Source organism: Dermochelys coriacea, chromosome 13, assembly GCF_009764565.3.
Source record: "Dermochelys coriacea isolate rDerCor1 chromosome 13, rDerCor1.pri.v4, whole genome shotgun sequence".
NCBI classification, from domain to species: domain Eukaryota; kingdom Metazoa; phylum Chordata; order Testudines; family Dermochelyidae; genus Dermochelys; species Dermochelys coriacea.
The window spans coordinates 26,851,668-26,865,842 of NC_050080.1; the positions used below are offsets into that span (position 1 = coordinate 26,851,668).

At 44.8% G+C, this 14,175-nt stretch overlaps 1 protein-coding gene across 4 annotated transcripts in view; it reads right to left on the reverse strand.

Moving 5' to 3' along the window:
- ITCH (itchy E3 ubiquitin protein ligase) overlaps positions 1-14,175 on the reverse strand; it is a 127,116-nt gene that overhangs the window by 30,519 nt on the left and 82,422 nt on the right. For all 4 annotated transcript variants that reach the window (XM_038369678.2, XM_043495635.1, XM_038369679.2 and 1 more), the window contains 3 exons: positions 12,428-12,602; positions 10,657-10,723; positions 8,148-8,232 (listed from right to left, as the gene is read on the reverse strand). In XM_038369678.2, the coding sequence (XP_038225606.1) occupies positions 8,148-8,232; positions 10,657-10,723; positions 12,428-12,602 (327 nt within the window). The remainder of the gene's footprint in view (positions 1-8,147; positions 8,233-10,656; positions 10,724-12,427; positions 12,603-14,175) is intronic.

The window sequence follows — 14,175 nt, forward strand, 5'->3', positions numbered from 1 at the left end:
GACGTAGTTCATTGCATGCTCGGAGAAAAGGCTGCAAAAAGGATTGACATGGTACCTTTGTCCAATAATACGTTGTCACGAAGAATTAATGACATGTCAAATAACGTAGAAACCACAATTGTACATTATGCTATACAGTTGGATGAATCAACTGATGTAGCTAATCTAGCTATTCTGCTACTGTATGTACATTATGTGAATGAAGGAATGGTTGAAGAAGACTTCTTGTTTTGCCGACCACTGGAAGAATGTACAACTGGAGAAGATATCTTCAATCTGATGTAGTAAACCCAGGACAAACAGTGTGGTAAACCCAGGACAAACAGCTACAAAAAAGGGAGGAGTAGTAATTAGTCCCAGGGGATTAAAAGGCCCCTCCCTGTCCACTGAGGAAATAAACACAGGGAAATAAGGTTCAGGTGGAGAAGGGGTTGCTAGGGAGCTAATTAGGTTCAGCTGGGTCCAACTGGTGGAGACCTTTTTAAACCCTCCCCGGAGTGGAAGGAGACAAGCTGCCAATAGGCTAAGGGCAGCAAGACACCGAATCCTTCAAGGAAGAGAGCCTACACTCCCCCCGCCCCAGAAGGGAAGGAAAACAAACACAAGGGACTGATCAGGGAAAGGAATAATCGGACCCTGTGCTACCTGTAAGGATTTGCCTTGCTCAAGCCGATGTTTCCAAGGCTAAAAAGGACCGAGTCTGCTGAGGAGAACAAGGTACTTTGCCACACATGGCGTCAGGAGTGGGATGTGGTGAGTGAGTAAGGCTCGGTGGCAAGCCATCTCAGGGCAAGGTTTTAAAAAGGATGTAAAGAAGGTGTTGATACAGGCCACTGCGGCCCAATAAGAAGCTACCAGGGTATAGATGGCGACCCAGCAAGAGGCAGTAGATGTCCAACAGGAGACTAACCAATTACTGAGGAACCAAGCAGCCCAAGATCGAGCCACCCTGGGCAAACAACTATTCACAGAAGATGACAACAGACGACGATATAGAAGCATATCTCCTTGCGTTTGAGAGAATGGCACTACGGGAGGACTGGCCCCAGACCAGTGGGCAGAGATCCTGGCTCCATTTCTGTGTGGGGAGGCCCAGGCGGCCTATTTTGACATGACCATGGAAGCAGCTATGGATTACCCACAGCTGAAGGCAGAAATCCTGGCAAGGTCAGGCGCGACGCCGGCCATAAGGGCCCAGCGCTTCCACGAGTGGAGATACCAGGACAACAAAGCACCAAGGTCCCAGCTTTTTGACTTAATCCACCTTGCCCAGAAGTGGCTCCGCCTTGAGATCCATGGGCCGGAAAAGGTAGTGGAAATCCTAGTGTTGGACAGGTACATGAGCGGGTTGCTGCTGGACATATGAGGATAGGTCCATCAAAATGATCCCTCCTTGTATGATGAGCTAGTTGCCCACATAGAGAGGCACTTAGCAACCCAAGAACTTTCTTGGATCACTGGGAAAGGAAGGCGCCAGAATCGGAGACAAGTCTCCGCGCCAAGGCCCCGGTTTGCCTGAGTGCCAGGCCGGACAATGGATGGGAGGAAGGAGGTGGAAGAGCAGCCGGCGGTCCCAGAGAGACTTGAGAACTGGGGGATAAAGACTCGGGAGATAAAGCCCAGCAGCCCAAAAGATAGGGGGCTGCCCCGAGTGGGGTACCGATGTTACGCCTGTGGCAAATTAGGGCATTTCACTCCGCAATGCCCAAATCTAGAAGAGCCCATGAAATGCGAACTGGGAGATATAGGGGGACCATGTGATCTAATAAGTCTAGTCAGGGTTGCAATGGTCCCTCATAGATACACTAAACCCATTAAGATGAATGGTATAGAGACCACCGCGTTAGTAGACTCGGGGAGTGCGATCACGTTGGTCTCAGGGAAGCTGGTAGGGCAGGACCAACTATCCCGGGCCAAGCGCTCAGGAATATCCTGTATGCATGGGGGATGTCAACTATTACCCAACCATTCCTGTAAAAATAGAAGTTCACGGAAACCCCACTAAGGTGACGGTGGGAGTAGTTCTGAAACTCCTCTACCCAGTCCTTATCAGACGAGACTTCCCAGGATTTGATAGCCTGCTCCCCGGGAAGAAGGTAGAAGAAAATGACGACTCCGGGACCCAGGGGGTGGCCCCGCTAGTTTACCCCCCCCCCCCAGCCTTCCATGAATTTGGCCAGGATTTGTTCTCCCCGCCGGGGAAACCCTGGATGCCTTGGAGGGAAGATAAAAGGAGGGGGACGAAGATCCTGACCCAATACCAGAAGTCTACACTTGTAGGGGAAAGACGTGGCTCAACCAACAGCGGGACTGGGCTGGCAATCAACCACCATATCGCCGAACCAGGTTCCACAGGGGCTTTCCCCGAAGGGGAGACTGAGGTAGACCCCCCTGAGTTTGGACAAATGGGAATTGAACTCAGGAATTTTGGTCAGGATCAGGCCAATGATCCAATACACAACAATATTCATAAAAAGTAGTAGTCGAGGTAAATGGGGTCCCTGTGAAGGGGAGAGTTAAGGGCCCAGAGCCATGTTATGTGATTAAGAATGATCTGCTATACAGAGTAGTCCGGGTTCAAGAGCAAGTCGTAGAACAACTCTTGGTCCCACAGAAGCATCAGAGGGGCGTGATGGATCTGGCCCACAGCCATTTGTTCGGGGGCCACCTAGGGGTCGATAAGACCCTTGATCAGATCCTGCAGAGTTTTTTTGGCCTGGCATTTACGTGGCGGTCCTACGATATTGTACGTCCTGTCCAGAATGCCAGATACATGGGCCCCGACCACACTTAATTGGTAGAGGTACCAAAGGGGCCCTTGAGACCCCATTTGAGCGAATAGCTATGGACCTAATAGGGCCATTGGAGAAGTCAGCCAGGGACCACCAGTACATTCTGGTAATACTAGATTATGCCACCCCGAGGCTGTACCCCTGTGGAATGCCCTGACCAAGACCATAGCCAAAGAATTAGTCCAGATTTTTTCCAGAGTAGGGATACCCAAGGAGATCCTGACGGACCAAAGGACCATCTTTGTGTCTAAGCTGATGAAGGACCTATGTACAATGCTCCACATACTGACCCTCAGGACATCGGTCTACCATCCCCAGACCAATGGTCTTGTCGAACGCTTCAATAAGACATAGAAGAACATGTTGCAGAAAGTGGTTAGTCGTGGTGGGAAAGACTGGGTCGCTCTGCTGCCCTACTTGCTGTTTGCCATACAGGAAGTACCCCAGGCTTCCACGGGATTCTCCCCCTTTGAGCTGTTATATGGTTGCCACCCCAGAGGCATACTGGACCTGGCTAAAGAAGGCTGGGAAGAACAGCCGAACCCAGGGAGAAACGTCATTGAACATGTGTTACAGATGAAAGAGAGGATAGCCCAAGTCGCCCCCCTTGTATGTGAACACATGGAGAAAGCACAAGAGGCAAAACCGACAGACATACTACAATCGCCAAGTGGCGATCCAGAAGTTCCAGGTTGGAGACCGAATAATGGTGCTCATACCTACGGCAGAGTGTAAGCTCCTGGCCAGGTGGCAGAGGCCATATGACATAATAGACGCTATAGGAGAAGTCGACTATAAGGTCCGACAGCCGGGCCGCCAGAAGCTGGAGCAGATCTACCGTATAAATCTGCTGATACCTTGGTAGGATAGAGAAGTTCCGGTGGTTGCGCTGGGGACGCCATCCCCTAAAAGCAACCAGCCTGACCAGGTGGGGATATCTCCAGAGTTGACTCCGGAACAATGATTGGAAATGATCAGCCTGATCAAATGCAAGAAGGATGTGTTCTCGGAAAAGCCAGGCAGGACTACTGAGGTTCACCACCACATCCTCACAGAGCCTGGAGTGAAAGTGAACATCAAGCCATACCGGATCCCAGAGGACAAAAGAGAAGAGATCAGGACAGAGATCCAGAAAATGCTGACCTTAGGAGTCATTGAAGAATCTCATAGCCAATGGTCAAGTCCCGTGGTATTAGTGCCTAAGCCTGATGGCAATATGAGGTTCTGCAACGACTTCTGCAAGTTGAATGAGGTATCCCAATTTGATGCATACCCTATACCCCAGATAGATGAGCTAACTGACAGACTGGGAAAAGCACAGTTTATATCTGCCCTTGACTGACCAAGGGCTATTGGCAGATCCCACTGGCCAAGGCCGACAAAGAAAAGACGGCCTTTGCAACTCCAGAAGGTCTGTATCCGTATACCGTCTTCCCCTTTGGGTTGCACGGCGCTCCTGCTACATTTCAACGGCTCATGGACAAGCTGTTGTGACCCCATAGCAAGTATGCAGTGGCCTATCTCAATAACGCCATTATATATAGCCCCGACTGGGAGACGCACTTGGAGAAGGTGGAAGCAGTCCCAGACACCCTGAGGAAGGCGGGGCTGACAGCGAATCCCTCCAAATGTTCGATCGGGTTAGCTGAGGCCAAGTACCTCGGGTATATAGTGGGGAGGGGCATGGTGAAGCCCCAACTCAGCAAGTTAGAAGCTATACAGAAGTGGCCCCAATCCCTCTGGAAAAAACAGGTCAGAGCCTTCTTGGAACTAGTGGGGTACTATAGACAGTTCATTCCCCACTTTGCCACAGGGGCATGCCCATTAACAGACCTAACAAAAGCTAGGGGCCCAGACATAATTGGTCTGCTGCGGACGAAGGCGCTTTTGGGGATCTGAAGACGGCCCTGAGCACAGACCCCGGACTTGTAGCTCCAGACTTGGGGAAGGAGTTTATCCTGCAAACCAAAGCCTCTGAAGTAGGGTTGGGGGTGGTACTTTCACAAATGGTCGGAGACGACGGACACCCCGTCCTCTTCCTCAGTAGGAAGCTCCTGCCTAGGGAACGGAAGTACGCCGTAGTGGAAAAGGAATGCCTGGTGGTAAAAGGGGCCGTAGAAAGCCTACACTACTATCTACTGGGATGGAGGTTTACCCTTGTCACGGACCACTGCAGAGGGGCATGGATGCACCAAAACAAAGACAAAAATACAAGAGTAATGAGATGGTTCCTGTCGCTTCAACCCTTTCACTTCACAGTACAACATAGGTCTGGAATCCAACATGGCAATGCGGATGACCTATCGAGAGTGCACTGCTTTCTGACCCACGTAGCCTAACCCCATAGTGTTGAGCAGGGGGAGGGAGGGTAGATAGATGTGGTCAACCCAGAACAAACAGCTACAAAAAGGGAGGGGTACTCATTAGACCCAGGGGATTAAAAGGCCCCTCCCTGTCCACTGAGGAAATAACCACAGGGAAATAAGGTTCAGGTGGAGAAGAGGTTGCAAGGGAACTAATTAAGTTCAGCTGGCTCCAAATGGTGGAGACCTTTCTAAACGCTCCCCAGCGTGGGAGGAGAGAGTGAGAGGAGGAGGGAAGCTGCCAGTAGCTAAGGGCAGCAAGACACCGAACTCTTCAAGGAAGAGAGACTATGCTCCCCCAACCCCAGGAGGGAAGGAAAACAAACACAAGGGACTGATCAGGAAAAGGAATAATCGGACCCTGTGCTACCTGTAAGGATTTACCTTCCCCAAGCCGATGTCTCCAAGGCTCAAAAGGACTGAGTCTGCTGAGGGTACTTTGCCACACTGACTAATGCATATTTTCAAGAAAAGGAAACAGATTGGTCTCGTTGCCTAGGCATTTGCATTGATGGGGCCACATCAATGACAGGGAAGTATACTGGATTTATAGCTTGGACAAAAGAGGTTGCATCAAAAGTCTCTTGGACTCTTTGCAGGACATTGCAGTCCATAGACAAGCCCTTGCAACAAAATGCATGCCTGAGGTACTGAAGAAAGTGCTGGACAATACAGTGAAAATGGTGAATTTCATAAAATCATGGCCAACAAATTCCAGAATATTTCACATACTTTGTGAAGAAATGGGTTATACACACAATTGTCTGTTGACCCATACTGAAGTCCGATGGCTCTCACGGGGCAAAATCTTTGTGCGCTTGTTTCAGCTTAGAACGGAAATCCTAGTCTCTCCCCCCCCCAGCAGCCACCCTTCGCACCTTGCCAGCTGTATGGAAAATAATGTCTGGCTCCAGAGCCTAGCTTATTTAGTAGATACTTTCTCAAGAATTAATGATCTAAATTTATCTCTTCAAGGACTCAATACAAGTTTTCAACGTGCAAGAAGGAGCTGATAAAGAAGTTGCGGTTCTGGGAAAGTTGTTTGGAAAACAATCAAACTGAGTGTTTTAGTAATCTTCATGACTTCCTGGCAGAACATACATTTCAGTTGGATCAGTGAACTAAAACAAATATAATTGCACACTTAAAAGGACCTTGCACAACTTTCAGGGAATACTTTCCAGCTATGTCAGGCGATGACTGGATTCACAACCCTTTTGATGATACCAGTTTCTCAACACAGATATTGAACACGGGGAAAAAGAGAAATTGATTGAGATCTCCTGTGATTACAAACTGAAAAGGAGTTTCAGAAATCTGTCACTGATCAACTTTTGGCTGAGTTTAAGAAATGAGTATCCCTTTCTGGCAGAAAAAACTGCTGCAGTTGTGTTACCATTTTCAACAGCATACTTATGCGAGAAAGCATTTTTCTCGTTTGCACATCTGAAAACCAAATACAGAAACAGACTTGATACAGAAACAGACCTGAGACTTTATCTTTGTCCAGTGGTTCCGGACCTCCAAGAGCTATCCAGAGCAAAGCAAGCGCATCCATCACACTGAGGAAATTTAAACTTAAATCCCTGGAAATATTCATTTTTAGGAAAGGGTTCACGAGATTTCACAATTTAGTGAAAAGGGTTTGTGGGCTGTTAAAGTTTAGGAACCACTGCTGTAAAGAAAGAATTACAAGCACTAAGGGCAGGGTTGCTTAAAAGGCTATTTCTATTTAATTTTCTCTATTAATGGAAACATTTCTGGTTGGTCTTTGACTTCGTAATAGTTGTTTGTGTGTTTGGGGGTGGTGTGTTGTTTTTGTTTTTGTTTTTTGCAAAGAGTTGTTGCTGTTAACTGGGACTTTCCTAACTGTTTTCCTGTTATGCAAGCAATGTTCCTTTTAGCAATTTATGCTTTAGTTCTGGTTTCAGAGTAGCAGCCGTCTTAATCTGTATTTGCAAAAAGAAAAGGAGTACTTGTGGCACCTTAGAGACTAACAAATTTATTTGAGCATAAGCTTTCGTGAGCTACAGCTCACTTCATCGGATGCATCCGATGAAGTGAGCTGTAGCTCACAAAAGCTTATGCTCAAATAAATCTGTTAGTCTCTAAAGGTGCCACAAGTACTCCTTTTCTTTTTGCTTTAGTTCCGTATCGCTTTCTACATTGTAAGTGAGTCTTGTCTGAAAAGCCGACAGAAGACAGCAAGGTACAATCCAAGGCTTCAGTTGTCAGAAATGCCTCCTAATTCTCACTTTCAACCAATGTTCCCTCTAATTTTTTACATTCATGTGCAGAATGAATTTTGTTATGTGCACCAATATGGAGGTGATGCATGGTGGGGATGCGGCTGAGGAGATCGGAGTGAGGTAGGGAGCTCAAGGCTGGGGTGCGGGGGACTGAGGACTCTGGCTGGGGATGAAGGATTTAGGGTACAGGAGGTGGCTCAGGGCTAGGGCAGAGGGTTGGGCTTGGGGTATGGGGGGGCACGAGGACTCTGGCATGGGCCCAGGGACAAAGGATATGGAGTGCGCGAGGAGGTTTGAGGCTGAGGGTTGGGCTTAGGGTGTGGGGCCTGAAGGCTCCAGCTGGGGGTGAGGACTCTGGGTGGAGCCAGAGATGAGGGGTTTGGGGTGCAGGCTGCCCGGAATTGCGGTGGGTAGAGAGGACTCCCCATAGCCCTCTCTGTGCAGCAGCACTTGGGCTGGGGGAGAATATCTCTCCCCGCCTCTCCACGGCCGTGGAAGCTCCGAGGCTGGGGCTGGGGGAGGGGCGCCTTCCCCCCGCCGCAGCCCTGTACGACCCAACTTGCTCCCCACCCAGCCCCTACCTCTGTGCTCTCCAGGACCCCGTGGCTGCATGCATGCACGGTCCTTGATAGCCTGCTGCGCAGGTGCACTTAGAGGGAACTTGGCTCTCAACTAAAATAATAATTATAACACTTATATTAAAAATCCATTTGAAATTATTTAACTGATTTAAAAATTCTTACCCCTGATTTCTGGGGTCTTCCCATTGTGTGATGCGCGTGTTGTGATTGACAAAATATACTCTGCCATTGCTGTCAGTTCTCTTTTCTAAAAAGAAATAAAAAGTGAAGAAATTTCAGTTCCAGCAAATTTACTCCTCACATTAACTATGCTTAAAGTAACCAATTAGCTGGACATCTTGTGGCAGTATCTGTTTTCTTTAGGTGCTCTTGGCACCTCAATCTCAAAATTTAATATATCTGATTCTTCATCATTACCTCTCCAAACCCATCATTTCTTACCAGTTTCTCAGCACCAGAAATTTATTTTAATGCGAGTACTAGTAGAATGTTTTGAAGTGTACCATAACTTACCCTCAGCGAACAACATCATTCAGGGTGTTCATCTGATATTCTTTAGGGACTTGTCTCGTTACAGCACCTAACACAATGGGGCCCCAAACACAAGTGGGGCTTTTGGGCAGCAGCATAATATATTTACTATGACTAATTATAACAATAACAAACAACAACAATAATAAAAGTAGAAAAGCTTTTTTCTACTCCCATTATTTTAAAAATATAGATTTCTTTAGCGGATGCCCAAAGGAAGATAACTTATAAAAGAACCAGATTTGCATTTTACCTTAACTTCTTTTACTTTTTTTTGGTTCTTCTGGAATGCTCATGCAGATATTTTCCCCTTGTTTAAAAATTAAAATACCAATATTGATCTTTTTATTTTTAAATCAATCTGAGCCTTCTATTTTTAACAAAAACTATACTTAAAAACATTCACATATGTACAGTTATTTATTATACTATTTATTTTCCCATTGAGAAAGGTGGGAAAAAACCCCTACTTTTAGTTGGAGATGAAAAAAAGGAAGTGGTTTTCTCCACAGGAAAACCACCTTCCATCATGAGCCATTATAAATCCAAACTCCCTGGATTATTGCCATGGGCTCTCAAATATAGTTTAACTGATTAATGGAAGAATGAAGAAATGTGCCTGGGTACACCAGACATGTATACAAGTATGGCAGCATATCAATGTGAAAGCCGTTCCACTGTTCAAGTATGAGCCAAAATTGCAGCAAGAGAAAAATAATATTTACATTCCAAGTAAATAAATATGGATGTTTATTGTCTCACACAATTAAAATACGTTTAGGCACATATGCAAACACTTATACACACATGCTATTGAAAATCCATTTCTCCTTTACTTAACACCAAGATTCAGTCTTCTGCAATTTGACAACATTAGAGAAGCACAGCATATGAGCTCCTCACTATGTTTTAGATGTTGCAGGAGAAAAACAGAGCCTTGAAATCAAGCCATGGCAGGTAATAAGCATTTCTGTCCAGCTTTATAGGAAACGCCTATGTGCAGAGGCATGTTTGTAAGGAGGTTATAAAAAGTAGCAGAACTGTACTGTATATGGAGATTTGATTTTGCCGGGGGAAGCAGAGCAAACAAACTAATTACATGTGTGGTATTTCAAAGAACATTGCTAGAATAAGGCGCTATGTGGGCCCGCCAGTTTAATGCACTGATATCTTGCATACATTCAAGACTAGAAATCCAAATAATAATGTTTGAACCTTTAAAAAATTGCAAATCAAACTTTTGAAAAGTTATAAAAAAAATCCATGTCTAGATCTGCCAAGTGAAGGTATTCAACCTTAAAATGACATCATTCTGATCACCATCTTGTTTTCCCCACCTTACCACCTGAATACAAGGCTTAGTCTACATTACAAAGTTTTGCCAGCATAGGTCTATTATTTAGGAGGGGGGGGGGCGGGGAAATCACACCCCATCTGACAAAGCTATGCCAGCAAAACCCCAAGTGTAGACACAACTATGCTGACAGAAGAGTGCTTCTGTCAGCAGTTACCCTCATTTGGGGAGGTGGTTTAGCTATACTGGCAGGAGAACTTCTGTCACCTTATCAGCATCTCCACTTGGGCGCTCTGCTGGTATAGCTAATTCACTATAGCTATGACGACAAAGTTTGTAGTGTAGACAAGTCTTGACAACTTTTAGATCATCTTTCAAACAAAATAATGAATGATATTGACTGCTGAAATTATGCTGGAAATATTTTTAACAAGGGGCTGGCAGACCTATACAAATGCTTTCAAGACCAACAAAAACTTTACAAGCACTGGCTCTCTACCAGAAACAATACAAAACAATCTGTATGACTAAAATAGTTAAGACAGTAACAACAGCAGTAAAAAGTCTATGTTGCATGATAAGGACACTAAAAAAAAGTCAGTTGCAACTTAGAAGTAACAATAATACTATGTACTTTTTAATCTATTTATGGAACTGCATATACACCGTATCAGAAGCTGGTTCTTAAACAGTACTTTTGATTATATTTAATAAAAAGGGAATTTAAATTCAGATTTCATAAAAAAAAGCAAAGTACATTCAAAAACATTTTGTAAAAAAAAAAAAGGCAGATATATGTATTAATGTTTAAGTTATGTTATAAAACACCATTTGAACAAGACTTACCCCATCCATGTGGCAAGGTGCCAAGAGGATCAAACTCTGTGTTCTGTGTGGGGGTAGTGTCTTGGTTCTGCAGATCATACACAAAAATGGTGCATCAATCATGACCACCCACCACCAATATGCTTTCCAGACTTCTAATTTAGCCATAAATCAGTAAAGCAAATGCATTCTTGCTAGTGCTACACAGGGCATCACTGTCCAAAAGATTTTTTTCCACAGAAAAGATGTAGATTTATTACAAACTGATTATTCATTTGGGCTCTTTAACTCTCTTTGACCACCTGAAACTAGGGGTTCAGAGCAATCTTCCCTCTAATTTTTGACAGGCATGCACACAAAAGATTTCTTCTGTGTAAATTGTTGTGCTTCTGTGCAAACTATTGTGTGTGCGGTGTTTCACTGTGTGCACGGGGTTTAGGATCTGTGTGCGCATGCACACACGCATAGCTTAGAGGGATCAGTGGTTCAGAGTACCGCTATTATCATATGTTGCATCAATAGTGTAACTGCAATGCCAAGGGATTAAATATTAAGCTTTCTTCTTTGGAAAGTGCCCCATCGTACACAGAAGGGAAACAAGTCTCAGGCCATGTCTACACCAGTGAGCTTACAGTGGCACAGCTGTACCACTGCTGCTGTAAGATCACTCATGTAGCTGCTCTATGTCGGCAGGAGAGAGCTCTCCAGTCCACATAATAAACCCACCCTGACGAGTGGCAGTAGCTATGTTGGCGGGAGAAGCTCTCTCACCAACACAGTACTGTCCACACTGGCACTTTTTTGGTGTAAATTATGTTGCTCAGGGGTGTGTTTTTTTCATACCCTCGAGCAACTTAATTATACAGACAAAAGTGCTAGTGTAGACATAGCCTCAGAATCCAATACATGAAAGCCTAACACACTGCTCTGTTTTTGAGGCTTAACGTGAGTGTTTAAGTAGCTACTAAAAACCTACATCACCTGTCTTGCTAAACTAACTGCAAGCAGTATTTAGAGATGTCCAGTCAAAGTCTACCATTCACTAGTATTTGGTGGATTTTGAATTGCTTAACTCCCCTTGTTCTCCTCCCAATCACATGCTAGAATTACATTTTACCTGCATAAAATCCCTCAATTGCTTCCTCTGGGTGAACTTCCCATACTAATCTTTGGCCAACCAATAGAAGACACAACATAGTGAAGTGACTAAGATTTAGAATTCATTTAAGACTGAATACAAATAGAGTTAACCTGAACAAGTCTCTAAACATTACCAGCATAAACAGCCACTACATCTGCTAGCTGGCCACATCTAAACCACAGCTGGTTTTGAACCATTTTCTCACCACTTTGACCTTTCTCAGTAAATCAGTGGACTTTGCTACATGAGGAATATTTCACAAGACATACACAATACAGCAAACACTACCACTTGTCAGTTATAGTTGTGCCATACCTAACAACAAAAAAAGCAAGGAAATAAATTAAGGCTACCAATTGTACATACCACCCTCTACTCCCACATCCAAAGAAACACACCTCATAAACACACAGCCACCGTATACCTCAAAGAATGCACAACTTTAACTATGGTATCCTTACAGGGCACAATCTTCTGGCAGCCCCTTGCCAAGCTCAAGTGTGTGAACCTTCACAAAGCTGTGCAGACAGGATGCAGAAAAAGGGGAAGGAAGTTTGATCTGTTTGCAGTGGAGGTGGATGGGTAGAATTTGGGAGTGGGGGTGCTCCTCCAGAATACATTTTTTCCTCTATATCAGAATAGATTTCTCACCCCATATATGAACCTCTGGTTAAACTGTTGCATAGCTCCTTGAAGCTGACTCCGTTGAAGTTGCCATTGCTCATAATTCCGGACAGATTCCAATGTTGGTCGTTGCCATGTTGTCGTTCTAGTGAAGTGGTCGACATAATAAATTCTCCCCATGTTGTCAACTCGTCGCTCCCAGCTAAACAATGCAAACAAGGAGTCTCAACAGCATGCAGCACTCAAAGGCTCAGAACCATTTTAGAGTCAGACAAGGAGCAAGGCAAGCAGGAGATAAATATGGAATTGGACGTGGAGCTTTGTTAAATGAAAAGTTCAAATGTGGTCAGAGCCTATCTCCTCATTACAGCTCCTGCTGAAACAATCTAAAGAACTAAAGAAAAGTGCTATCTAAAATGAGAGAATTATTTTTAGGGCAGGTCTACACTACAGCCAGGATCGAGTCTCTGAGATCGATCCACCAGCAGCCGATTTAGCGGGTCTAGTGAAGACCTACCAAATCGACAACAGATCGCTCTCCAGTTGACCCCCTGTACTCTACCCCCATACTCTACCCCCGACGAGAAGATTAAGGTAAGTCGACAGGAGAGTTTCTCCCATAGACCTCCCGTGGTGTAGACCGCGCGGTAACTCAACTCTAGCTACATTATTCCCATAGCTGGAGTTGCGTAGCGTAGGTTGACTTACCGCGGTAGTGTAGACATAGCCTCACTTTGTTCCACAATACTACCATCTAGTCAGTCACCTACTTGCAGTGCTTTTAAGTGGTGCTCAAGAGCCACTTTATACATCTGGCTGGCTCTGGATAAGTCACTACTGTTGTTATGCATTAGTTATATCTGAGGGATGGGATGGATGCGTGAAGTAATTGCAGTCTACTGGCCTCTTTAAAAAAAAAATTAAAGTAACATTGCCAGCTCTGGCTGCAAAACGTGAGATACTCTCATGCACTTTCTGGCACACTTCTAGTCTAACCGCAGAAAACCAAAAAAGAGTACCCACATTTTACTTGGTTTCCACTTCATATCAATTTGAAATAAGTGACATTCATCAAAAAACTCAAATGAGCAGTGCTCAAGTATTGAGCAAGGTCTGGTGCAATACCTTATATACATTGTTATAGTGGAGAGAGTTTAAGCCGTAAAGTTTAGTGCAACAGGTGGTGTCTCTGTTGGGGGTGGGAGAATGTATTTTCCCCTTTGAGATCAGTTCTCTCAGCAGTTCTACATTTTCTTGTGTGCGTGACAGGAGTGAGAGTGTGAATGTGATGTGAAGGAAAAAAATTTTTTTTGTTAAAAGATGCAGTGTCCCCAGAAAACCAGGAAAAGGACAAATATACAAATATGTGCTCCTGTGTAAAAGCTAATGCTGCTGGCTGCTGGTCTATTAATGACTGGAAGAGTATGATTAGCAAAGCTCTGCTTAAGGTGCAGGTGTGCAGCAAGGTTAGCAGATGGGAACCTGAGCTCTGGTAACAGGATAGAAACCAGAGACCTCAGGAGAAAGAGCCAATCAGGGAAGCACTTATTCAGAGCTGGCTAGTGAACCTAGTATTTTGGGGTGCTAAGACCCATGTGCTGTTATTTGTGGTAGCCTTTGCTGTGGTTTTTCGATTTTGGTTCCTTTTCCCAGAGTAGAGAAGACAAAATCTATTTTCTTTTACCATGACTGATCTTGAGCACCTTTTTTCTTTATAAGCAGACACAGCTGCTTGGTGTCCGATTGTTAGTAAAAAACTTCCTACTCCTATTTTT